The sequence below is a fragment of the Cygnus olor genome, chromosome 7 (assembly GCF_009769625.2).
Source record: "Cygnus olor isolate bCygOlo1 chromosome 7, bCygOlo1.pri.v2, whole genome shotgun sequence".
NCBI classification, from domain to species: Eukaryota; Metazoa; Chordata; class Aves; order Anseriformes; family Anatidae; genus Cygnus; species Cygnus olor.
The window spans coordinates 1,502,985-1,529,021 of NC_049175.1; the positions used below are offsets into that span (position 1 = coordinate 1,502,985).

A 26,037-nucleotide genomic window follows, 5' to 3' on the forward strand; every position below is an offset into this window, starting at 1 on the left:
GTTCAATTTTAAGGCTACTCAGAATCATGATTCTGCCTTGTGGTCTACGTGTTAAATGCTGCACCATTTAGGAAATTATTTTTTCTTAATAATTTTAAAATAATACAAATTCATAAAGATAAATTTGGTCTCAATCCATTTTAGTCTGTTTTGAAGGTTCTTCTTTAATGGGCAGTCATTTTGCTTTCTTCTATGCTAATCTTACATCTATTTTAAGGCAACTAAATTTAACAATGCTGACTAAATAAAACAGTTGGTCAGCATATGTTAACAAGCACTACATTCCTCAGCCCTTCAGCCTCAAATAGCACTTACGTATTGCCCATGTGGAGCTTAGGCCACTCATCACACACGTGCTTCAATTCCACCTTGCAGCTGCTCAAAATACTTTGTGATTCCTGGGCAGAGGGAGTGCAGCTCAAAGCGTTCCTGAGCGGCTGGGTCTGACCACCTCCAGGCACCAGCCCCCCGTTGGTGGCCACACACAGATTTAGGCAGTGGAGAGCCTGCTGCTGCAGAGCCAGCAGGGGTGGCTTTGCTGGAGTGTGCTCTTCACTTGATATTCCCAAACAGGTGGCTGTCTCTAAATGTGGCATACCCCCGGACGCCTCCTGAGATGAGCTCAGTGTTGTATCCCCAATGGAATGGGAACAGCCACAGGAAAACAAAACCAAAAACAAATAAACCAAAAAACACCTCCCCCCAGAAGCAATAGTGCTGTGCTTGCCAGCACGGAGCTCTCCCCATGAAAGAAATGTCAATGAATGCAGCCAAGACGCAGTCCCCAGTGCCTCGTGCTACCCAGTTCTAATAATAAGCTACTGGGAAACAGGGGACAGCTCATCTTAAGGGCGAGTTCTAAATAAAGACCAGGAGAGCAGTTGTCCTGGGCCTCACCACAGTCCATCGAGTTTGACTGTGGCCGTAAGCAGATGCTGATGGAAAATGAGACCAGGCAAGTATGAGATATACTGCTTTCTAATACTGTCCCAGCTTCCAGCTGGCTGCAGCTCAGGAGCTTCCAGGTCTGGTCACAATTTCTGTGTATTTGGTAACCCTGAGGGGATTTCTGTTCCCTAAATGTTCCCAGTTACTCCTTGAATTTTTGTAGGCTTCTACACCCTGCAGCATCCTGGGGCAAGGCATCACACAGCGCACATAACCCCCTTCCTCCAGTTCCTAGCTTGGCTTCTGCTGACTTTGTCTCTTACCTTCAGCTTTTCTACTTGAGAATAAGGGAAGTTTCCACTGGCATTCTGCATGCCTCCCTTCAGGGGATGCTGTGATTTTGTTACTGCTTTAAGCTGATTTAGGTCCCTTTCACCATGCCCTCTGCTCACAGTCACCCACCCACAGCCTCCATTGAGCTGGCACTAAGCCTCATGACCCACTTGGTAAGGTGGATCAGAAATTGAATCTAGCTGAAAATTGCTTTCAAAAACCAAAAAATTGTTTTTCAGGAGCATGCCTCTCAGCCTGGGCAGGAAGTCCTGTGTGCCTGTTTGCTTCAGGGGAGATGGAAAGTAAGCAGCTCCTCGTCAGGCTTGGTCCCCAGCATTGACAGTTCCTTCAGGGTCTTGGGAAGGTACAGGGGCACCTCTGGGTGAGCCTGGATGCTTTGGTTCAGCAGGCACCCAGCTTATCTTCAGCTACTGAAGCATCTTCCCAAGTGGGATCCTTTCTCAATGAGGAGTTAACATTCAATGCCTTTAGTCTCCTGCATCGTGCAGCCCATGTTGTCACGTGCATATTCTTGTGCCACTGGTGAGGCAGTGTTTTGCTTTTATTTTGGCTCCTCAGCCTAACTTGCCAAACCAATATTCAAAATACAAGTTTTTTTGCTGATAGAGGAAAACAGGGAAGTACTAATGTTATGTCACATCATGACCTGAGCTATGGATAATGTAAAGGACTGGTGAGGTCTTTTTTCCACCTAGCAAGTCAAAGCAGTGTTTTCTGTTTCAAGAAGTTACAGGACTAATTTTACTGCTTTTACATATGTTGATGGGATCCTTTTTCCCTGCGCAGAGCTGGAGCCAAAGGTGCACAGAATATAAAGAAGGGAGCAATATTGCAGGCAGGAAATTTAGGCAACACAACCGCTGCAGATTAAAAACACTTCTGTGATTTGCCAGTGCCCTTGAAAGGAGTTTCGAACTAATTTTTTCTATCCACTGGGGTAAGTAAGTCTTGCTGTGCAAAATCACTACCGTGTCACCGGTGGCATGGATGCCATACTGGCTCAACTTTGGTCTACAATTCTGTACCCCTTGTGAAACAAAACTCTCAAAGGAGAAGCAGTATCTAAGAGAGCAGGTACTAATTTACAACAGGAGCAGCTTTCACAGCTGTGGCTTTGTGGGACAGATGTTCAGGGGCATGCAAAGCATTATCCTGATGGGAGGTTCCATCAATCTTGCTCACATGTGTCTAATTTTGCCCAGCCTAAAGCCATTAAGATGCATTATTTCACTCACATGAATTTCAGACTTTTCAGTGCCATGTCTTCAAAAGGCTTCAAGACTGAAACCTACTGTAATGTGAATGAAGTATAAATTACAATGAAATGTTAACTCATGTAAATCCTTATTAACGCTAATGGAGAACTTCAAAGTAAACCCAGCTCCTCCTCCGCTGCTTTGTGAGGTATAAAGATTGTGCTAGCACTGTTGGGTTTTAAATGTGATTTTCTATTTGATCTTTTTACATTACCAAATTTTCTCTTTGTTGCCAGTGGAGGTCTTTGGCAAGATTTAGGAAAATTTGAACAGACAGTCAAACAGACCTCTAAAAGGATCTTAAATATGCTTATTTTGCAAAGCATTTGTGTACACTGAAATAGGGATTTCTACATTCCCATAAGCACTAGGCTGAATCAGCATCTGTGTCTCAGCCTCTCCAAGAATTAAGGGTGATAGAGGTCAGGGAAGGAAGAACTACAACCCACAAGTCACCACCATTTACGTTTTGTAATAACTTTGCAAGCCTTCTCCAGCAGAGAGGAAATGATCAGGCCTGGTGCTTCAAGCAAGCAGAAATGTATTTACTTAATCTGGCAGGGAAAGTTTATAAGGTCATCTAATCAATAAATCAACCTAGTAGCAAAGGGCAAAAATAGATTTGATTATTGCTTCATGGTTCACCATAAGGTAATTTTTAGGGAGAAGAGTAGCATGAATTTCAAATTCTGTTTCTGTATTAAAAATCATGTTGGTTTAAGTAACTGATTAACTGGTCATAGGAAAAGTGACAACCTCAAAACAACCTAAAACTAATTTGTATCAATTAAGCCAAGCTATTTATTTAAACTAACTCAGTTCCCTGCTGAATTTAGAAAATAGCAATACAAGATGGGCTTAAATCAAATTAAGGGCATGCAGGCAGGCAGGGAGTCTGTCAGTCTGGTTTTTTAGGCTTATTTTAAGTTGAAACTTTGAAATCTGGAACATAGACAAGACACCATATTCAGGTGTCAGCACCCTTACGCGGAGATGGATGGAAAGCATTACTTGGATTTCCTGGACCTTTGACACTTTCTTTCTCTGGACTAATCCTTTGTGAAGGAAGAGGCCAGAGAGGGTGGATAATATTTTGGTTTAAACCTGAGAAGTTGGAAGGAACAGGATAAAGGCAGGAGGACAGGCAGAGGGGGAAGATGTCCTTGCTCAGGTTCAAGTTGGTTGTGTGTGGGAGCAGTTGCCAGGTGTGGAGCTCAGCAATTTCCTTGCAGACTGAGGGGTGAAGAGCAGAGAGATGGTGCAAAATAAGCACTTTACATACTTAAAGCCAAAATGACTCCTTATACACGTCTTTTATGGATTTAACATCCACAGGCCCTTAGCGCAATCTGCATTTCTTGTGGGTGAGAGCTTGGAAACACACAGTGGGGAACAGGCAAACACATGCCAGTAGCTCCTCAGTAATGACGAATGCCTGAGTTCCTACCTGATGTTAAACCAAGGATGATTCAAAGCCACTTACACAGAACTAATGAGTTTATGCTTACAAAATACCTTGAAAATCTGTCTTCTTTCCTAATGTCCTCAATATACTATACTATACAGTATCTTGTTGAAAACATATTTACACAAGAAAAGGCTTGTGGGTTTGCTGACCCTGAGACTGCATAGAGAGCTGAGCGGAGGAAGTTTATTCTGCTGGTGTGGGTGTTCAGGCTGCCACAGCTTTCTGTGGCAGTGCAACACTGAAGAGACTGGAGGAAGAGGAAGGTGTCTGCAGCAGTGCTTGGGCTTCTGACCAATTGCCCTCATTACATCACCAGGCCTGCACCACGACGAGCTTTTCATACGAAAACTGCAACCAAACTGAAGGTCATTTTACACACCTTAGTAAAGGGGTCTCAAACATACTGTACCACTAGATGCAGTTATTGAACTTGCCTTTGGTATTAGCACAAATAGGGAACAACCACAGTCCATCCTAACTGCTCCAGGGGAGTCATCTGGTAGCACCACGCTGGGCACAGCAGCTCTGCAGCATGTGGTGCTTATAGGGCTGATGTTGGCAGTGCTCGTCTACAAGAAACTGAGCTACCAGAATTAATCCATTGGCAGTTCTGTTGATTTTTTTTTAATTTGATGCGTAACTCTTCATCTTTTCAGTATGCACTGATCATGGGAAGTATTATAGGCACATTGATTATGAAGGCTGAAAAACTGAATGCAAATGGGTTTGCCCTTTCAGAAGTCCTTCTTTTGCCATAGCTGAACATCCAAATTTCGCAGGTGTTTCAGAAAGCCACAGTTGGGTGAAATCCATCGATGTTCCTTCACTGTTTTGATGGCTTCAATCAATGGGAGGTGGTGATTTATCATGAGATATGCTAGGACAAGGGAAGCTGACCTGCTTACTCCAACTGCACAATGTACCAAAATTTTAGCTGGTCAAAAAAGGAAAAAAAAAAAAGGCAAATTATAACCATAAAAGTGAAGCAGCACAGTGGATGAAGTTTAATTTAAAGGGAAGGCAAACCCCTCCCGCCTTCTCCAGTGTGGTCAGAGCAACACAGCAAACAATTTATTTTTTACCCTTCCAATAGATGGCATGAACTACTAACAGTGAAGTCTAATTTGTAATTGTTCCAGCGACTTGAATGAGCAGTGCCATGAGGTCACAACCTGATTTCAGAAACACTGGTAAATCAAAGAGAACCCTGTTGAAGCAGTGATGTTGTTCTGTTGTGAACAAGAGGAAAACCAGACCCATTGCTTTCAGAGGGGCTTACTAAGGTGAAGAAGAATGCTACAATATGGCCTGAAAGGATGGCACTAACACATTAGCCACCAAGAAAAACGACTGGCCTAGTACCATTGCGTAATAAGCAATTTGCTGTGGCTGTATTTCTTTTTTGAAGGCAGAGCATGTGAGACAGACTGAGGTAGATCCATTAATGCCAGTTTACTCATACTAAGGAATAATCTTTTATGTAATAGATACTAATTAGTATTTTATAGCACCAGTGCCAAGACGCTCAATCTCTTGTGCAACGTGCCATAAATCTCCTTGGGTAAAGGTGCATCTCCTGCTGAGGCGCATGCTCTGCAGGCCCTGTTCACATAGGAAGTTCACCTGCAGTGTATGGGCCTCTTCACATGTCTTGTGGCTGGAGAAATCAGGACTTTTATCTCTTTATTCATGTGTTCTTACAAATACAGTTGCTACGAGAGGGTCTCAAAAGACTAGACCAGATAAAACTGTGTCCATATCAAATGTGTGTTTTTTCTTTTCCTTGTTTGAATAAGCCTTTCCTTCCAGATATTTTTCCCTCTACTCCTTCTCCTCTCTGCCTCAGTGTTTCTCCTTCACTGTCCATCCTTTTTCTCACATCAACTTTTTGCAGTCTTCCTTGATCTTTTGGGACCAACCTAGAGCTACACATGTGCTCTGCACACCCTCCCCTCCCCACCCACCAGGCAGGTGACCAGCAGTCTGCGTGCTGACTCGTCCACCACTGAGCTTGTGGACCTGAGCAGTTACGAGAGGCTGCCAACACATCTGAAATGCGAACAGTGATAATTTCATACCTCCCGGCGTATTCAAGGCTTTGTGGATAAATTCTGCCGCAGAGTAAAAGAACTGGTTTATATCAAAGCTGGGGAGGTCGTGGGCTGGTACACCATAGTAATCAATGGTAGCTCCGTAATAGTCCTGGTCTCCCTGGCTGTACACTGTGCCGTGGGCAGTGTTTAAAACATGGGTAACACCCATCTTCCACAGAATAAATCTGTTGTGAGCTGTTACTCTGAGGAAAAGACCAACACAAACAAATCAAGATGGGTACAGAGATATTCAGAGGGCAGGAACAGTCCTGTGATTGCATCTCCCAAGCCATGTGCTGGCACATAAGCCAGCACATTGTTCCTGAGGGTTAACAAAGAAGCAAATACCCAATTAGTCATAATTTTATCTCAGAAACTTTGCTGTCTGCAGTTTAAATGACATCAGTCAGCAAAACCAAGAGCTACCTAATGCCTGACCGATGAGGGATAATAACAGGCTGAAAAGACAGAGCGTACAGCGTGGCATTAGAGCAAAGTCAGTCTGTGCAACTTTACTTACAGGTCTCCCAAGAAGAGATTAGGCCATACTTCATCGACGTGGTTACAGGAGCGCTGCCCAGTATTGAGGAGCTGCTCCAGTTCTTTGAGGGAGGGGACGTCTCCTGTGCATGGCTCGAGGCCCAGGGGGCCCAGCGCCTCTGCCCCGGACATGTGCGAGCCCCGCTCCCGGCAGCCAGAGGCACTGTGCTGGGTGCTGGGGAGCTGCCAGCACCCGTAGCAGTAATGGGGTGCTAGGAGATGGGCTGGGGCAGGTGCTGGGCTACAGCTCCTGACACTACGCCCACGCCGCGGCATCCCCCGAGCCTCCTCCCCAGGGCTGGCTGCTGGCTGAGGGGTTGGCCTGGTAGGCACCGGTGGTGGAAACAGAAGCACAAACCTAATCATGCCTTGCTGGTTCCAGTCTGCTCCCTGCCTTTCGTCCCCAGACCCAGTCCTTGAGCCCCCAGCCCACAGGACACCCACCGTCTACGCAGACATGGCTGGGATGGCCCTCAGGGATGTCCTCAGTGCTGCAGCGACAGCCAGCCAGGTCTGACCGTGCATCACAAAGCCATAAAAATCCTGATAAAGGAAAAATGCAAACCTGTCTGGGGTAAGATGCATGGCAGCTATCTCACAGTAACTCAGTGGCATTTAAAAGTGTAGCTGCTAAAGGGCTAGGAATGCACCAACATGTTCTACCAATGTGGTCACCGGGAAGCTAAACACCAAGTAGGTTAAGACATCTTGCCTATCACCAATAATCTAGAGAAATGTTATTTCTTGAAGATACTGGTTTTTCACCAAATGAAAGAATCTGAGCCTGTTTGTTATGTTTAATCTTTTCTATTGCAGTTGCTGCTTTCATCAGTGCATTAATACAACACACCTGTCACACATTGTACCATACGTTCCTGTGTTGAAAACAGAGCCAAGAACATGAGTGTAATGGTTGTCAGGTGAAACTTGTAAGCCTCTGCATTAGTTTATATGCCAAGGTCTGGAATTCATAGGTTGGAGGTTTAGCATGTTGAACTGTCATATTAGCGGATCCTTGCAGGTATGCTAGTGCTTGTGCTCTTGGTCTGCAGGCTGCGTGATTCCTGGCAGGGGACTGCAAAACTGTAATGAAGCTTGTGGGCAAAATGCATGAAATGCTGATGTTCTTCCTTTGTAAGCCTGGCAGCTGATATAAGGTCCTCTACCAAATGAGTCCAGAAGACAAGGTGATCCCAGAAGAGAGGTTTGGTGCTGACCCCCACCCCTTCCCGTCGAAAAAGGGTGGTGAACACAAGTGAAACCTTGGTAAGGGCTGACACACCTTTATTCCACATGCATTGCTTTACTATGATGGAGGGGTCATTTTATTTTATTGAAAGATGTATCACAGAGAGCAATTTGAAATTGAGTATTAATATCTGGACTATTTAACTGTGCTTAAGAGGACTCTGGATGATAGCTGGCCTGGTTTAGCAGAGGAGAGGACTGCAAAAGTGGTTAAAGTTATACTTCAGGCACATGTTCTTAACATGTTATTTTGTTCTGGCTTGCTCTTGTTTTTTTCTTTCTGCAAAACAGCTTTTTAAGCTGATTGATTTGTGTTCATGAAGCAAGAAATTTACTGACCCAGCAGGTGAAAATTGTTTAGTTCAGTCTTCTCAGGTTTCTGGGTGGAGACTCAAGTTGGGGTTTCACTAGCAGTTTTGCTAATGTAAACCCAGCCCTTTTGTTGCCAATCAAGTTATGTCAGAAAGGTAACACCTGTGTTTTATTCTGGCCCTTTTCAGCACTAAAACTTTTATTGGCCTCTACCTCAAATGTACTGGCTAAGAACTCAGTGGTACAAAAGCTGATGAGCAGAAAAATGTGACCTCCAGAAAAATGATATCTAAACACTGTGCGCCTGCAACATTGGTATGGCATAAGGCCAGCTGCTTCAAAACCGTGTGACTCTAACAAAACTCTAGCCTTCCACTCCTAGCACCCTCTAAACCTTTAATAGCTCTGTGAACTTGACTTTGGTACAGCTGTGTTATGGACTCTTTCTTGCCAAGAACTGTTACTGAAAGAGGCAGGAGGCAGAGATTTGCTTTTCGGACAAGCTCCCTTACTAACACATAGGATGTAACCCTGCTAAAGAGGAAAACCACTTCTTCCTGTTCCCTTTGCACTCTTGCCTGCTGTTCTGCCCTTGGCACTGGGCTTGGGTGGTCTTGGAATATTCTTCTCTTCCCATGTAGTCACACAGAATTTAGCCATCAGGTCTGCGGGCTGGCACAGGACTATCAAGCTCTGCTTTACTGGGATGTGTGTTAGCATTAAACTCCCAGGAGGGAGTTTTCTTTCCTGAATAGTCGTTAGATTTATTGGAGAGAGATTGATTATTGATTATTGATTGATTATTGAATACGAACACCATTATTTAATGACAAAGACTGTTTCAAAAAAAACCAACACCCCATTACATTCACACATCTCATTTTCCTTTGCTATATATATAATATATTGTAATTGGACCTTTTGTAATTGGGAAACTTCAATAAAATTTTCCTTTCTTGTTGTTATTAAATGTCAGCCTGAACATTGAATCAATATAACTGTGTAAATTGAATAATTTTTTTTTAATCTAAAGATGCACACAGTATAATTACATAGTTTAAAGAGTGTGTTTTTTTTTTTTCTTGGCAATTTGCAGGGATTTTTAAAATATCAGTAGCGTATCATTTGTCATAAATTCTCAGACTGACATGTCAGCATTGTCTCTGCCTGTCAAACTTAGATCAATGCATTCATGTCACATAGCATGAAGTGACATAACTCACAGTGATGGAATGAGGTTTATCAGAAATTTCTGTTATATAAAGCATAAATTATTTAGATAATTCACCCTTTTAAACCGCATCAGATGTTAGCGAGGAAAAGTAGTTTTCAGCTTTGAAGCACAGTGACTAAACAGCTATTAGATGTGCACTTTCATTTAAGAGTTACAAGTTTTAAATTGTGCTCTTTATCACTTTTCTGTGTAAGCTAATTTGGTCATTTTGAAAATATTTGTTAGGTGATGAAACTAGATGCCAGAAAAATGCCATTAGCAGTGATGACTTCAGATGGAAACTATAAACAGTGAAAGGGAATGGGATAAGAAGCCTTTGGCTTGCACTTTTTGTTTCCTTTATGCAATTCAATGAGCTTGTGGATTCTAGTGAATACTTACATTTTTAAAAAGGAGGAGAAAAAAAAAGCCAGAGTACTCTGAATAAAGCAGCACTTTCCTGTCACCTCCCATAAAAAAGGATGACTGCGAGCAATTTTGAATACACTCTGAATGGGGACTTGGAGTAAGCAAAATTGCTTTGACTTTCAACCTGCTTTATTAACGGCTTATCTTCAGGTCTGTTTGATTTTTTTTTTTTTGTCTGTTTGTTTTTCAGATTCATGCTTATGTGATCTACAGGTCACTGGTGGATTTGGACTTGTCAGTTTTTCATCTAATTTGTGTGGAGGGAAAGAAAAGGAACATCGAGAGGACAGATACAGCGTCTCCTTCTTACAATGATTGCAGAGGCTACTAGATCTTGGCAAAGAAGGAGGAATGTTCTCTCAAACTTCAGCACTCATTTGGGAAGAAACACATTGTTTCATGTAAAAAATAAAAGCTAGGTGGAACGGACAGCTCGAAGAAGCATCTTTGAACCAGTATCAGGGCAACATAATAATGAGCAGAAGTTCTTACAGCTGGTGTCTATTCTGCCTACCCAGTGCTTCATCTATTTAAAATGGATATGTTCCATTACAGCTGAGACTGTACAATCTTGGGCAGCTGCATTGGACTGCTCAGTGACTTGACAACTTGATGTAGCTGTGAAGCATTTTGAAATGCAAAATTTCCTTTTGTTTCACTGTGATTGCACAGGCATAGGGATTGCAAAAGATCCCCTTTTTCCTCTCAAAAGAGTATGAGGCCAAATTCTCTGAAAAGGCTAGGCTTATTAACGTAATGAAGTTACTGGCACCTGAGCTTTTTTACTTCAAAGGAAGCAACAATTTAGGAGACTTGTATTGGACCTCATAGCAATTACATCATCGATACAGAAATTTCTGTATGTTCTTCAGGCTGCTGCTGCAAAGGCCTGACTGCTAACACAGCCAGCTGATAGACAAAATAAATTTATTTCTGGAGTCACTTAGTTCTAATTTGTCTGTCCCCTTCTATCCCTTCCATTTGTATTATTTATAGGTTGTGGAGCACCTGCAGTTACAGTGTGCGGGTGAGGCTTTCATAAGTCACTTGTGCTGTTCACATCTGTGCTCCAGATCACCTTGGAGAAACACTTGAGTGCTGTCAGCCAGCTGCTGGCTTTCAGATTTATTTCCTCTGCAGACATCAGAGAAGAATAATTGTGCAGAAATCGTGCTTCTGAAGAGATAAATGTTTTGGAAGAGTTTATTTATATGGAAATAAAGCTTTGTAAGGGTCCTGCAAGTCTTCTCAGCTGTATTTCCCACATGTATGCCTTCAAAGGAAGAGGGGGGGGGTATTTTCATGGACTATTCAAGTATGTTTTTTTCTTTGAATAACTGTATGTTTATAAGCTTCATTAAAAAGTCGATGGCAATTCTGTTTAGTGTGGATTAAAAAGTTGGTGACAATTCTGTTTAGTGTGGTGAAAAGCTTATATTTTTCTCCCATCCAGGCCCTACTAAGGTACTTCCCTGTGAGAGACAGACTGTACTGGGTAAAAACATATACTAATGTGCATTCTTACAGAATATTTTGCACCCTCTCGTGGATTTAGACACGTTCTGTTATCAGACAAGCAACAAGCTGCGTTTCTCGTCAGCTCAGCTGTTGGGCCAGAGGAAGGTTTGGCCCGCTCTGAGAAGCGCTGCCCGCCTCCACCACCTTCCCGGCTCCTTTCACAGCCCCCAGGAGCCGAGGTCGCCCCTCAGTGCCTCTGGCACCTTCCCCTGGCCGGACCCGGGAGCTGTGAGGGAGCTCCTCGGCAGCAGCAGAGGCAGGCCCTGGGCCTGCCGCCCGATGTCCCCCCGGATGCCGCCACCGCCCCGCTCCGCCCTTTCCGCCTCCCGCGCCGCCGCCGCTTCCGTGCGGGTGATGGGGAGACTGCGGGGGCCGCGGCCGCCGCCGCCGGAGGGAGGGAGGGCGCCTAGGAGCCGCCATCGTCCCGGGGCCGGGCGCTGCAGCACTGCCACTTAGCGCTGGTGGGTGAGCGAGGGCCGAGCGGGGTGCTGGTCGCGTCCCTGCACCGTGCCTCCCGTCCCTTCCCTGCCTTTCCCCGGGGTGGCTGTTTCTGGGGTGGGGGTCCCGGTGGCGGCCGGAGGGGAGGAGGTTCCTGCGGTGCCCTGGTGTTTGCGCCGTACGGGGGAAAGGGGAGCGGGCCGGAGGGGCCGGGGCACGGTGAGGTGCGCACCGCTGGCAGGAGGCTCCTTGCGAAGCGTGGCGGGACTGGGATGCGGGAGCGCTGCTCGGTGGAGGAGGCGTCCTGCAGGTTTGCAGCGAGCACAAATTTAACGGTGTCTTGCTTTGGGGGATCCTGTTTCTGTTGCTCTGTTTTGTTTTCTTCCCAGAAATACACGGTTAAAGGGACAGCTCGGTCCTGGAGCCGCAACCATTCGGGTTCCGTACGGTCGCTTCTCCTCATACAGAGCCTCAGCATTGCTGCCCCCTCATCTGTTTGGGATCCCTGAGCCGTTGTAGATGTTTAATGATGATCACATAACTTGTAAAAGTTTCTTATTTCTTGTGTGTATTAATGCGTTTAAAATGAAGAAGGCTTAGATTTTCTCAAGACTTAAAAAGATCAGTTTGTAAGTCATTGTCAGGAGTAAGAACAAACATGGCTTCACTTCAGATGTTGTTCTGGTAGGTGGAAGGATTGTTCGTGTCATCCCCTGTTCTCATCTGAAAATGGGGATGTGAGAAGAAAAGGAAGAGGTAAAAGGGGAAAACAGTACACCTGAGGTGTTTTGCTGGTAAGTTGTGTAAGGGTAAAGAGCAGCAAATGTTCTGTTACCAGATGGATGCAAGATTTCTTGAAGTTGGAGGAAGAAATACTTGACATTTAACATTTAGAATGTGAAATGTACAAGGTCTTGTACAAACATTAATGGAATACTGTGAATTACATTCTGTGATAAGTGGGGGAGTACTTGATCAGTTGCTTAAAAATCACTTGTGTGTGCCTTGAATTATGGTGGTAGGATAAAAAATGTCTTGTTCGCTGGTTAGTAGATCAACAGTTGAGCTGCTTTTAGTGTTCATTTGAGTGTAGTACAACCCATTTGGTTTAATGAGGTGTAACAGTCAAGGAGCGGTGTATGTTCTGTTCAGCTTGCTGCAGTGTGTAATCACTCTTAGTGGTTCTCAAGACAAATATGTTTAGCTTTCAGGATTTTCTGTAATAGCTGCTGTCAGTTTTGCATGGAGGCATTCTGTCAGAAGGGCTCTTCTAAGCATATGGAGCTAATCTTTGATTTCACAGTATCAATTCTTTATTTTCCACAGTGCAGCGCTTCACTGAATAATTCTCGGAAAGCGCATCTTCCTATATGATTTAAAATCTAATACTTAGAATAAGCTAAACAAGTTTTACTTTAAGATTTCTTATCTTACTTTCATAAATATCATTAAGACCTTTGAGTACAGTTACAATACTGCTGACAATGTCACTTAATAGAAATGTTTATGAAGCAATTCTAACAGCAAAGTCACTAAGTAAAACTGAACAAAAGTTTTATAGTAATATTGCTGCACTTGAAATTAATGTAGGCTTGCTTCAGGGAAGTATCCAATTTTTCAGTCTTACAGTGGGCATTGTGCCATGCTTGATCAGTTTTATATATCACACGGTATCTAGGTATTGTATAAAAAAAAAAATGAAAAATCCTGTCCTGTTTTTGCAAGTTTTCTTTTTCTCTCATTGTTTACAAGATAGACTGTATGTAGTGACGTTTACAAGGTAAGGATCAAATCACTGCACTAATGCATGCTATATGGCTATAAAACCTTTGGTGCTGTTTGCTCTAAATAAGCACTGAAGAATTTGGAGTTTTCAAGAAGAGCAGGTGATGAGCTGCTGATGCAAGCAGTGGGGTGCCTGAGACTTGTGGTGCATGACAAGGCAGTGCTGTTTCCAGCACAGCATTCTTCAGTCGGTGTGCCAGACAGTAGCCTTACTATTGCAGGCTGGTTCAGCGTACACTTCTGTGTATGGTGTTTTTGTGCAGCAGCACAGCCAATGCCTCAAACCTGTGTCACGCCCGCATTGCAAGCTAGCAGACTTTGTACAGGAAAACTTTTCACCCAAGGTGTGAGGTGCTGTGCTCCTTGGCCAGCTGACCTGGTGAAGGAGGGACTGAGCTGGAGTTGCCTATACGCAAACTGCAGCCTGAAACCTCCTACAGAGAAATGTAGGTTATGTCATGTGAGATCTGATAGTTCTTCAGCATCCTTCCTAAAATTACTCTCAAGGATGGCAAGAATTGAACCTAGCTGGGGAAATAAAATCCTGAAGCATGTCAGCAAGGAGAGCCACGGGCCCTGCCTTGTACATATGGTCAAATTGTGGAGCAGCAAGGATGCTGGTAGCTTGGTATGCGTGTCTGGGGCCAACTCGCTCGGTATCCCATTAGCCCTGCTGCAGGCACAGCCAGAGTCTCATCTAACCCCTCAGTTATGATTCTGGTGTAAGCAAGCTTTGTTTCTATGATGGGACGTTCCTGTAACAGGACTACTGCTCGATGTTGGTATAATGGCAGTGCTACTTTCCCTTCACTATCGTAGGGGTAATATTTGACTTTCCACGTTGGTGCTTCAGGGTAGTGACTCAGTGCCCATAAGCTGGAGAAGTTATGGGCGTAATGGTTGACGGGCAGTAATTCAATAGAGGAAAACATGATAGAACTTTGGGTATTAATTTTGAGAGAGATATATATTTAAATATGGAAAATCTAGGAAAATCCAGGGAAAATCTGGGAAAAATATATTGGAAAAAATAGCTAGGGTATGCCTAGCCTTGCAGAGGCAACTTGTTTTTCAAAATGCCCTAACCAAACTGTAGAAATATTCATGACTTATAAAGTACCTTTTTTTTGTAAAATAAAATAAAAAAACTCCTTACACAGACGCGTATTGAGCGCATGGAATAGTTCATATTCGGTTGTATCCATGCTGTTAATTGAAAGGCTGGAGAAAGAAAAGGGGAAATGGAACACATGTTATGTACTGCTGATGGGCTGACTAAATATAAAGTAACAGAAAAGTAATCAACCAGCTAGCTGCAGACGTTGCTGATGTCAGGAGAAAAGTATATTTTGCCCTCTGACACTTCATTCTGTACTTGGTCCACGTTATTCACGCGTTCCATTATTTGGTTTCGGAGATAAAACCAGTAACGTAGAAGGCAAAGTAGCTCTTAGTGCTGTTTTCTTCCAAAAGGCAAGTACAGTCGTCTAGGTGACTTGCTCTCTTCTGTTGCGTCGATCAGTCTTGAATCTCAGGTGGCTAGTGTTGGAAATGTTATGAAGCATAAATGGAATCTGTATCGGAGTCCAAGTTAACATATTGGGATAAAGAAATTGCATAAAAGACATGGAAAAAAATTAAGGCTTTTGATTATTGTAAGTATAGAATATTTCTGTTTCTGTCCTGTAAATTCACACTTTTAGTAAGCTTCAAAACTGAATAGTAGCAGTTGGGCATAGAGATCTGTATTGTATTCCAGGTGCTAAAATTAAGTGCTAAGAAAAAGTGTTTTTTACTATGTAAACTACAAAAGTGGCATTGAATGGGTAGTCTGAAGGAGAGTGCTGCTTCTGGGTTTAAAGAAAATACCCTCGCATCAAAGCTGAACTTAACCTGTTGCTCTTAAGATGAAGTTAGCTGTGAGCTGTGTGGAATGGTGAAGTTTGTGCTTTAAGTGCTTGTTTCTTTTGTGATCTTTGTCTTTTGCAGTTGGCTGAATGTCTTTTCTTTGGTAGCATTTAAAAGCAGGAGCAGGTCCTATCAGGTGCATCTTAAGCTGATGCAGACTTTCTCCCAGGTCCGCTCTATTCAGTAATGACCTTTGAAGTTTTGGGGTATGCTTCCTCAGTGTTGCAAGGTCACTTTTACTGCATGTTACACAAGGGCAGATGTATTTATTCATTCATTTATAAGTTCTGGAATGCCATATGAAGAAACAGTGGGTTGGTGTTAGGATTCTTGACTCATACTGGTTTGTTCAAATGAACGGAGTTCTGATAGCGTAAAGAAAGTTTCTTGCCTTTGCTCTCAGAAGTTGCTTTGGTTAGAAGACAGATCAGTGAGTTGAGTACATTTTGGTAAGTCTAAATTCACTGCTTTTAGAAAACTTGTGATGACTACAGTTTTGTAAAAACACTGAGATAGCAAATGTTTGCAGTTCATCTGCATTTCTAGTTGAAGCTGGAAATCCAGATGAGCAATTTAAGTGTTACGTTGTTTTTTTTTGTTGTTGTTTTGTTTTTTTACGTGACTAAGATTAAAAAGAAAAGTACAAAAAGGTCAATTAACTGATCATTAATTGCAAATTGTCATAATTTCTTTTGTAATAGCTGTGTTATAGTTGTTTTGAGCAATATTTTCAAAAGTAGTAAGATAACAGAAATGAACAAATATGCTCTTACATGGAGAAGGAAGAATATAGTAGATGTGGAGAAGACTAGTAATTGTGGATGTTTCAGCAGCTGTTTAAATAAAGGTATTAAAGCTTATGTACATATTGACTGTATGTGGAGTTTTGAGAAATCAAATCTGTATTACGTACATGCTATTTACATGCAAACAGCTGCAGAGGGAATATCGTCAGAGGTACCACTCCCTCAGTTCTTTTAGTAGGGCAACTTTGAGTTGTGCTGCCATTTTTCTTCTAACCTATATCTTTTGTACTGATGGGAAATCTTGATGGACATGTCAAATGTTCTCTGTTATAGAAGAAAGTAGGACGTTCCTATTAGATGTATGGTGAAGAAAAAGTTGCACCCAGTAATTATAAGTGCTACTTCTAACAATAGATACAGTGCCTTTTTAAAACAAGCAGCAAGAAGTAAAGATGATACTGCAAATCATTTATCTGAAGTATGCAGATCAAACAGATGTATGTAAGTATGACGACTGCACCGTTAACATACAATGAAGATATCCCAAGTCAGTATGACTGTAGATACCTTGTCTTAGGTTTACTTGGGGGGCGGAGTGGGGGGGTCATGCTGCCAAAGCTTCTGGATGAATTTTAAATCAGTGGAATATGTTGGACCTGTAATGTGCTATTTTTTATCTCTTAATTCAGTTTTACATAGTTGCTGGCTATACTTTCTTGTTTAGTTCTGAACTGCAAACAGCAGAAAAGACTAATGATTAAGCTACTATTTAAACAGGGTAATCTTTGTTCTTCGTTGCCTAGTGTAATTCACAAATTCAGAATTTCTTTTTTAACAAAAGAATAAAAGACTGGGCACATCTAGGAAATATTCTGCTTCTAGGTGGCTTTAAATTTCTATTGGGGATCAAGTTAGATAAACTTACTTCAGTTTTGCTGGACTCAAAGTGCTTAAACTATTTTTGTATTACTTACCTAATAAATCATATGTCTGGTTTTTGGCTGGCTCTTACATAAAACATCTTTGCATAATTAAGCATCTAAAGACGCACAAAAGACACTGATGTTTCAGTAATCTTCATTAAACATTGAGGTCTTCTCTCTTTCTCCAATATCTAACAGGTCAATTTTATTGGTGGATAGAGAAGGATGATGGCAGGCAATAACCAGCTTTGCATTCGACGTTGGACGACCAAGAACGTGGCCAAGTGGCTGAAGGAAGAAGGCTTCTGTGAATATGTGGATATTTTGTGCAATAGACACAGGCTAGATGGAATTACATTGCTGACACTTACAGAATACGATTTACGATCCCCTCCATTGGAAATCAAAGTCCTGGGGGATATCAAAAGGCTAATGTTGTCCATACGCAAGCTACAGAAACAACATATCGATGTCCTAGAAGAGCTGGGTTACAACAGCGATAGTCACATTGGCACAGCATGCACTACTGTTGGTTCGCTGCAGGGTGCAGATTGGTTTTGTAATGGTGAAGTACCTCGGGACTATGATGGGCCAATTACTGACTTGAATGGTGATCAATATCAATATGCAAATGGCAAAAACAAACACTCCACGAGGAGACTGGACCCAGAGTACTGGAAAACAGTTTTGAGTTGTGTATATGTCTTCATAGTGTTCGGCTTTACATCATTTGTTATGGTTATAGTACACGAACGAGTACCTGACATGCAAACGTATCCACCTCTACCAGACATATTTCTAGATAGGTAAGATTCTTATTTTTTTAAAAACAAAACAATAAAACCATGTTTAAAGTATAGGCTGCTTTTTCTTCATTCTTAACATTTCTTATGGTCTTGAAAATGTCTCTGCAAAATTGTAATGAGTGTAGTAAACCCTCTGCTAAGACTGAAATGTGCTTCTGTTAGATGTAGGGATTTGATCTTCTCAGGGGAAGGTAATCTCTTATTTTACCCCATTTGTATTTAATTCTACATCTTTAGCGAATCACAACACAGGAATTAATTCTTCCATCTTCTCATTCTAGTAAAAAGGATGATGGTCAGCTCTCATAGGTAAGCAGACATACTTTTTCTGAAATTCAGATGCTGCTGTGAAGCATAACATTCTTCACATAGGAAGACTTTTGATGAAGAAGTATTTTGGTCTTAAGAATTAAGTTTTTTCACAGTCCTGGCAGCCCACAGATAGCTGAAGATCTGGAGAAGGGATGCACTATGCTTTGGGAAAGTTGGTAAACAAAGTGCCAATGGTGATGAAATTGAACGGGGATAGCATTGATACTGTATATATGTTGTCTCCTTGATGTCAACTTGCTGAAAATGATTTAGGGAAACTGAAGCATACTGAATACGCCAGCTTCTTTACAAACCATAGAGTATCTGTGTACAAAAACACTTTAATGCCTTAAACAGTGCCTGTGCCTTTTTTAGTGTTAAAGAATATATTCCGTTTCAGTCAGAAAAGATGCACAACGCCAGAGGTGAAATTCTAGTCAGTGATGAGAAATTCAGTAGGAGATAAATGCTCCATTTGAGGAAGTTCACTTGCACCATGGAGAATTTATGGCCTGGAGAGTTCCAAAAGACAAGATAAACTGTCTAAAGTCACGGTCTTTTTATTCTTGCCAATGATTTCCATTTTCATTAATGGTTTTCATGAAGTCAATAGGGGCCTAATCTTTCGACGTAGAGTGCAGAATCCCCCATAAATTTAGATATAGCTCAGCAAGGATGGACCTAATCAAACAAAGTGATGGAGGGGAGAGAGAATGAGAACTATGTCATTGCTGGATTTTGTTCCCAGGACAAATTCCACAATACTCGGTGGAAGGATATGGAGATCAGACAGCAGCAAGCCACCAAACAATGCAAGAGGATTACTACAAATCTAGCATTCGAGCAATGCTTTGCTAGCCCTTTGTATCAAAGAGAATACAACTATTAGAAACAGCCTCTCCTGAAAACTGTCAGTCTGTATTTTGGTGAAGTAGCAGGGTGAAAATTGTAGCTAGTGCACGCAAGGAAGTATTAAATCTTGACAAGCAAGGCTAAGCTGTTTTCATACAGTGATTATTACCGAAATATAACTTCAAAAGTAGTTTATACTTTTCCTAATACTTTCCTGTGTAGTTCTGCTTCCTTACAGGTATTTATGACTTAAAGTTGTGCAGCATTTCATTGTGTTGACATGGCATTCTTATAAGCATAAGCAGTATAATTGATGTGCAAGTTTGTGTCAGATTGAAGATTGTTGGGAAACAATGGTAAAGGAACATCGTATTAGTAAATCACATGTAAATTAAGAGAACAAACTAGAGATTTTCTTTCACTTAGTGAATTCTGTGTAAATGTTTCCTGAAAGTACGTTATTAGAAAGGAGATAATGTAATTAAAAATTAATTCTATTTAATTCAGTCTATTGATAATTTTGATTGTAGTATAAACTATTGTGAGATTAACGAAAGTTCATTTTGTAGTTAGAACCTTATATGCTTTTTTCTAACTACTGAGACTAGAAAGAAAAAATCCAGCCTTTGTATTTGTATTTTAGGTTAACATCCTCTTTTTTTTTTTTTAGTGTCCCAAGGATACCATGGGCTTTTGCTATGACTGAAGTATGTGGTGTAATTCTTTGCTACATTTGGCTATTGGTTCTTCTGCTTCACAAACACAGGTACAGTGTATATATACATTCAAATTAAGTGGTACCTTGATTTAGAGGAAGGACTTAAAAAGAATTTATCAGGACTAATTAAGACTCTATAGTTAGTAAGAAACTCATAAACTTATATTATTGTTGAAATGGAGTATGGGGATGATTTAATCAAGAATGTTGAGTTATAAACATTACAGAGTAATATGTATGTATAAATACCATATATTAGTATTCTTACTGTCAGTTGCTATATATTTTTTCCCAGATCTATACTTCTGCGAAGGCTGTGCAGCCTCATGGGGACAGTATTCTTACTACGTTGCGTTACAATGTTTGTTACCTCACTTTCCGTGCCAGGCCAGCACTTGCAGTGTACTGGAAAGGTAAAAACTTAAAATGCTTTAAATTCTTTCTCACGATTTCTTTTTTTTAAAAAAATACATATTTTTAAATTTTATTTAAGTTATGGTTACGATTACTGTGACCATCGTGCTAGGTGTGTATTTGTTAGAATAGCACGTTGCTCTTCTCTTCCCCTCCATCCCTAACTTTATTAGTTGCTATTGTGCATGTATGCATCCTTAGGGGTCTTAGAAACACGTGCTGCATTGGGAAGGAGATGGTGACTTGGTGAAGGGAGGCAGGGGGCATTCAGAATATTTCACAATATAACCTGAAGAGAATACATCAGAGAAATAAGCACTTAAGACACTGACTTAACAAAGACAAGATGAAAGTGGAATAATCACTTTGTCTTGTTGGATGCTTTGTTTTGAACAAAGTATTTCACCCCGTCTAAGAAGAAATATTCCATAGAACATGGGATCTTTTAGTTGGAAGAAGTTTGAGCTGAATACTGGAAGATTCCCAGTGACACATTGGGAGGTAGAATTCATTTGGGGGAAGAAAAAAAAAGGTGGCAGACTTCGTATGAAAATGACTTGCAACAAAATACTTGTTCTAAATGCCAGGATTAATCAGAGGTAGTAATTGTAGTTACTAATGGGACTGACTGCCACAATAAAATCCACAGGTGTGCAAACGTGTATTTTAATAAAAGACACAAAATGATTGATGCTACTAAACATACGTAGTGCTAGACAGCTAATTTCTAGTTATCTGTGGTATAACTTCAAGGGTGTATTGTTTGGGCTGGGGAGAAACTTACTAAAGGTTAATGTTACTGTCTTTTAGTTGTACGGCAATGTTTGGGCAAAACTCCAACGGGCATTTGCAATATGGAGTGGCTTTGGAATGACTCTGACTGGAGTACATACGTGTGGCGATTATATGTTCAGTGGCCACACTGTTGTCCTGACCATGCTCAACTTCTTTGTCACAGAATGTAAGTACACAGTGTTAATACTTGAATGTCCTTAAGTATTAAGAATTTGTACTGTTTGCTGTCAACCACAGGTGCAAGAGTGTAAATACTTAAATGTCCTTAAGTATTCTCTGCTGCTTGCCCTCAGCCAAAGTCATGTTGAGTAATATTAAATTAACAAATTCAGATCATGGGCTTTTTCTCAGGTTTGTGGCAGTTAACTTGCAGACAGGAAAGGAGCAGAACCATGTAAATTAATGGGAGGGTAAATAGGGCACATGGGAAAAAACAAGTGAAGTGAGCCAGGAAATCAGAAAGGCTTTGTAACTAGCTACTAGGGAATAATACTAGGGAAGGTATTAATGATTGTCTGTTACCTATGTATCTGCCAGTGACCCATCAGACAAAATCCCAGTCTAGGTTTATTTACCTTTAGTATAATCTGCAGATCCAAAATAGGAAATCTCATAAGTGAGACTATATGAAACAGAGTTCTTCTGTAAATATTAAGTGTTATTTAATACATTATATAGCAAGCTAAGGTAATTAGCCTGAGTTCACGTTTGATCAAATGACTGGAATAACAGAATAATGTATACTTCGTAATATTTCCCCCTATACATGTAAAAGACATGATTTTCATTAACAAAAGCCAATGGGACAAAATTCTGATTTCCATGGTCCTAAATTACTTTAGGATGCTGTGTTAATCCAGAAAAAGAATTATAGCAGCTGTATTGGTAAAGCAGTAATAAAGTGGTTGACATTTGTAACTTGTTCTTACTAAATTTATTGGATGTGTGAATGTAAACAAAACTTCCTGACAAAGACAATAATTTCATCACATTTTGGATGGAAAAAACTGCACATAAACTTGCTCGGTTTAGTCCTGGATTGAATTGTATATCCTGTCTGGTTCGTGAAATGCTTCCTGCTATAGAAGTAACTCAGAGAACTTCATATATTTACAAGAAACTTTATATTTGTAAAAAAAGGGAATTTAATTGTTTTCTACTTTTTTATTGTCAACTGTGCACTTTTCAGCCCAGCGATTTGAGACACTCTAGGTCAGTCCCTTTCTGTTTTCTCCTAGATACGCCAAGGAGCTGGAACTTCTTGCACACCTTATCCTGGGTCCTGAACCTCTTTGGAATCTTCTTCATTTTGGCTGCACATGAACATTACTCTATTGATGTCTTCATTGCCTTTTACATCACTACAAGACTCTTTTTATATTACCACACGTTGGCTAATACTAGAGCATATCAGCAGAGTAGAAGAGCAAGGATCTGGTTTCCAATGTTTTCTTTTTTTGAATGCAATGTTAATGGTACTGTTCCCAATGAGTACTGCTGGCCATTCTCAAAACCTACGATAATGAAAAGACTGATTGGCTGAAGAGTGTGAATGTCATTTCAGATTTTTATGCACTGTTATGACTAAGACCCTACAAGGCTAGCTGGAGGGGACATGAAGTAACAGTTTTCACTCCATGGCCACTGCCTCCTTGTCTTGCTTCTTAGATTCTCAGCCATAGAATGGGGTTGCCACACTCTGCAGGGATGTGTTTTGTTCCTGTTTTAATGGAAGACAACATGGGGACTGGTAGAGGCAATCAGTGAATCATAACTACAAACCAGAATAGTAAGGTTCTGTGTGAATGTTTAAGTAACTTCAAGTCACTTCAAATGTGTGCTTGTACTGAATATAATATACCCTTTGCAGGTCCAGTTAATCACCTTTACCTGACATGCCAGCCTTTATGTACACTGACTAAAAAATTAGAACCTTACAATGACTTCCTTTTAAAACATTCATAAATTTAATTCTTGAAACAAACTCTGCATATACTTAAAGATTGAGGAGTAGTGTCATAATGAGGAAAGCAATACAGTTCCTTGCTAAAAGAGTCTCTTAACTGTTAATAGTAAGTCTTAAAGTATAATTGACAATATAAATGGTCTACGTACGGATTGCCAAAAATGAAAGTCTGCCTTGTGGCTATAGAATGATGTTTTGTTTTTCTTTTTTTTGATGAGAGGTTATTTAGTCCAGTCTATCAACTGTCTATATGGTTGTTCTGCACTTGAAAGTTTTCCCTTTTGTTTTAAATAAATGAGTTAAAGTAAATGCTGCATCCACTGAAAGTAATATTAATTTAGCTTTAGTGTGTTTAAAGCCACAACATATTTTTTCTGTGTGGTTTTAATTGCTTTGTACCCAGCCCTATGCATGCTTTTTAGGAGCAGCTCTTTAACATTGGCGGAACAGAACAGTTATCTTCACATATCTTACTGTCCCATAAATGGATGGGGAAAATGCATGTAGTAATTCTTTCAGGAAAAGTAATAATAGTGAGTTTTGGAAATACTGCTCATATTGATGTATGTTTTAGCACTCTGATGTCAACAATATGGTGAATATCTCTGGATATATATACACAGTATATTTATATATATATATATATATATATATATACACACACAGTATATGTTCTTCTAACAACATGAAAAAGAGTAAAAGACTAGTTCTTAATTTAAGTTCTTCATTTATTACGCTGAAAGATAGAGGTACCATAAACAGTTGACTTCTGGTTGTTTAAAAACAAACAACACACTCCCTAATGCATAAGCAAGGATCGTAGGCAGTGACCTCTTATGCAGTGTTTTGTAAGGGGACAATACTAATGTTGGCTGTAGAGGCTTGAAATGAGATTTATGCTAAATGAAAATGGATAGGTAAAAGGTGCAAATTGTAAAAATGGTGTAGCCTTTTTAATTTGTTGTTACAATTTCAGAATAGGTAGTATGCGCAAAAGTCATAGCCTAAGTCAGCCTTGGAAAGTTGCATGAAGCATTTTCTGGCTTGGTACAGGCTGACTTGATGACCACAATGTACTTAAGCTTGAATAGAGAAGGATCCCTCTGGAGGAATTTTGCAGTTGTCTATGTTGTGTTCCTTTTATAAACCTGGATAGTACTAACTTGACTGTCATGCACTCTTCATACTATATTACTTTTGTAACTTCATTTAGCTCCTATACCACAGAGGAATTGTGCATCTTAAAGAGTCTCTGCCAACTGTATTGAGCGCACACACATTGTACTATTCTGCATACTTTATATTTGTAACATTCCAATTTTTAGCAAAATTCCAAGTATATTACTATATTGTTCAATCTGCTATAGTGTAGTGGCTCTTGCCATCCAAGCTGGGGGAGTGTTCTTGCACTTAAGGGGGAAGAAAAGGAGAAAATACTCAAAGACTTAAAGACTGTTCACTCGCTGTCCTTACCTTTCTGATTTCCGAAAGGCAATTTGAACATTCCTCTTGAGACTTTATAATCAGAGCTCTATTTGTTGATTTATATTTGCCTTCGCAATGCACACAGTTACAAATACTGTTTTTTAAACTCTAGGAAAACTTCTGTTGTCAGGATATGCAGGGGGTTGTATTCTGAGTTCTGACATGTGGAGGGATGTGCAATTAAACTTACATAGCTCTTCATTCTAAAAAGAAACATGTCAGTACTGACCAGCATAGCTGTGTCTAAACTGAAAAAAATATTTTGCAACTTAGGCATACAGGAGAATTTCCAAGTATGGCACAGTGTAACAATGTTTACGTAAAGTAAAGCTACCATTTCAATATTTTTTTTAGTGAAGTTCACATACTTTGAAACATAAGGCTTCTTTTTTTGTTGTTCTAATTTATTTTTTTTCAAATTCTTTTAAGTAAATCCATGTTTTAAATCAGTGTCGCCTATCAGTGTTTTTTAATGAAAGTTTGTTCTTCTGTGCCGTTTCACTTGCTGCTAGATATCTGCGTATGAGAGTAATATAAAGAGATAGTTCTTGTGAGAATTGAAGTGGGTTAAAACATTGTCAGGATAATTGAGCTTTTCTGTTTTGGAAATTAGTGTTGTCTGTCTGTAACACCCAAGAGGAAAAAGAAAAAAGAATAATAAATAATAATGATAAAAGAAAATCTGATTTCAAATGCTAAAAGATCACAGCTGATCTGAAAATCTGATAATGTAAGATTTCTTGTTAATGAGATGGAAACAAATTGCAAATGACTGACAGGCTTAAAATTCCGTACCTCCTTTCAGAAGAGTCAGTGGTTTAAAAGCATTTTGCTGCTTTGCTGCTGCTGACAAGCCTTTTTAAGTAAAGGCAGCAGAGCATTGTTGGGCCTTGGATTTAATGCTAAATATCTTCAGCGTTGTCCTTCTCCTTTATGTTGGCGCACCAGTCTCTTTGCTCTCCTTCAACCTGCTGCATCTGTTGTGTGCAGTCATCTTCCATGGTCCATGGGAGTGCACACATCTGAATTCAGAGAAATGAATGAATTGCTGCGTTGTGTCAGCAGGTACAGGCGTCTAACAGTGTGACTCAAGACTATGAAGTGCATAAACTGATCAAGTAGAAAAGTCTGTCTGCTTGGAGGTAGTGTGTAAAAATACATATATGTATGCACCGACCTGATGGTGATAGGTACAGCCACTTCTCCATCTTTTTTTTTCTTGTACCTTATGACATACCTTTTTAGAATAATTTTCCTGAACATTTTGCCTTTAGTTTTTCCTCTCTGTAAGATCCATTAAGCAGTCAGTGAAACTAGTGGTGCTGTGATACTGTACCTGCGTACAGATGTAAGGTTTCCATATAAGTGTTTTTAATAAACTACAATTACTAATAAAAGCTTGTGAAAGCATCTTTAAGCAAGGTTCCTCCAGCTGTTCTTGAATAATGATATAGAAAGCTTCCATATATGTTAATTATTTTAATGTCCTCTGGTAAACAAGGTAACACTAATACCAAGTGACAGTATGAAAATGTAGATAGGCCTGAAATTTTCGAATGTCCAAGACTAA

General features: G+C 40.5%; 2 protein-coding genes across 5 annotated transcripts; one reads left to right on the forward strand and one right to left on the reverse strand.

The window, feature by feature from the left end:
* Window positions 1–1,474: 1,474 nt before the first annotated feature.
* Window positions 1,475–7,859, reverse strand: LOC121073062 (dual specificity protein phosphatase 13-like). Of its 2 annotated transcripts, XM_040563624.1 has the most exons (3): window positions 6,580–7,859; window positions 6,045–6,262; window positions 1,475–4,900 (listed from the first exon to the last, which is right to left on the reverse strand). In XM_040563624.1, exons 1-3 carry the CDS (start codon window positions 6,963–6,965, stop codon window positions 4,701–4,703), a joined length of 804 nt encoding a protein of 267 aa, XP_040419558.1. In that variant the 5' UTR covers window positions 6,966–7,859; the 3' UTR covers window positions 1,475–4,700. The 2 variants fall into 2 exon arrangements, with proteins under 2 accessions (XP_040419558.1, XP_040419557.1); XM_040563623.1 differs by lacking the exon at window positions 1,475–4,900 and having other exon boundaries at window positions 5,715–6,262.
* Window positions 7,860–11,621: 3,762 nt separating this feature from the next.
* On the forward strand, window positions 11,622–23,287 carry SAMD8 (sterile alpha motif domain containing 8). 3 transcript variants are annotated; one of them, XM_040563620.1, is made up of 6 exons: window positions 11,622–11,780; window positions 17,318–17,925; window positions 19,760–19,855; window positions 20,103–20,220; window positions 21,032–21,182; window positions 22,255–23,287. In XM_040563620.1, exons 2-6 carry the CDS (start codon window positions 17,345–17,347, stop codon window positions 22,557–22,559), a joined length of 1,251 nt encoding a protein of 416 aa, XP_040419554.1. In that variant the 5' UTR covers window positions 11,622–11,780; window positions 17,318–17,344; the 3' UTR covers window positions 22,560–23,287. The 3 variants fall into 3 exon arrangements, with proteins under 3 accessions (XP_040419554.1, XP_040419556.1, XP_040419555.1); XM_040563622.1 differs by lacking the exon at window positions 11,622–11,780 and adding an exon at window positions 11,839–12,551; XM_040563621.1 differs by lacking the exon at window positions 11,622–11,780 and adding an exon at window positions 12,580–16,697.
* The last annotated feature ends 2,750 nt before the right edge of the window (window positions 23,288–26,037 follow it).

Bases quoted from the DNA above. Each gene is read 5' to 3' on its own strand.
- LOC121073062 (XM_040563623.1), bottom strand. From the start codon at position 6,965: ATGATTAGGTTTGTGCTTCTGTTTCCACCACCGGTGCCTACCAGGCCA. The intron at 6,263-6,579 runs GTAAGTAAAGTT...TCTTTTCCTCAG, and splicing joins AATCTCTTCTTGGGAGACCT to AGTAACAGCTCACAACAGAT.
- SAMD8 (XM_040563620.1), top strand. From the start codon at position 17,345: ATGATGGCAGGCAATAACCAGCTTTGCATTCGACGTTGGACGACCAAG. The intron at 17,926-19,759 runs GTAAGATTCTTA...TTTTTTTTTTAG, and splicing joins CCAGACATATTTCTAGATAG to TGTCCCAAGGATACCATGGG. The intron at 19,856-20,102 runs GTACAGTGTATA...ATTTTTTCCCAG, and splicing joins CTTCTGCTTCACAAACACAG to ATCTATACTTCTGCGAAGGC.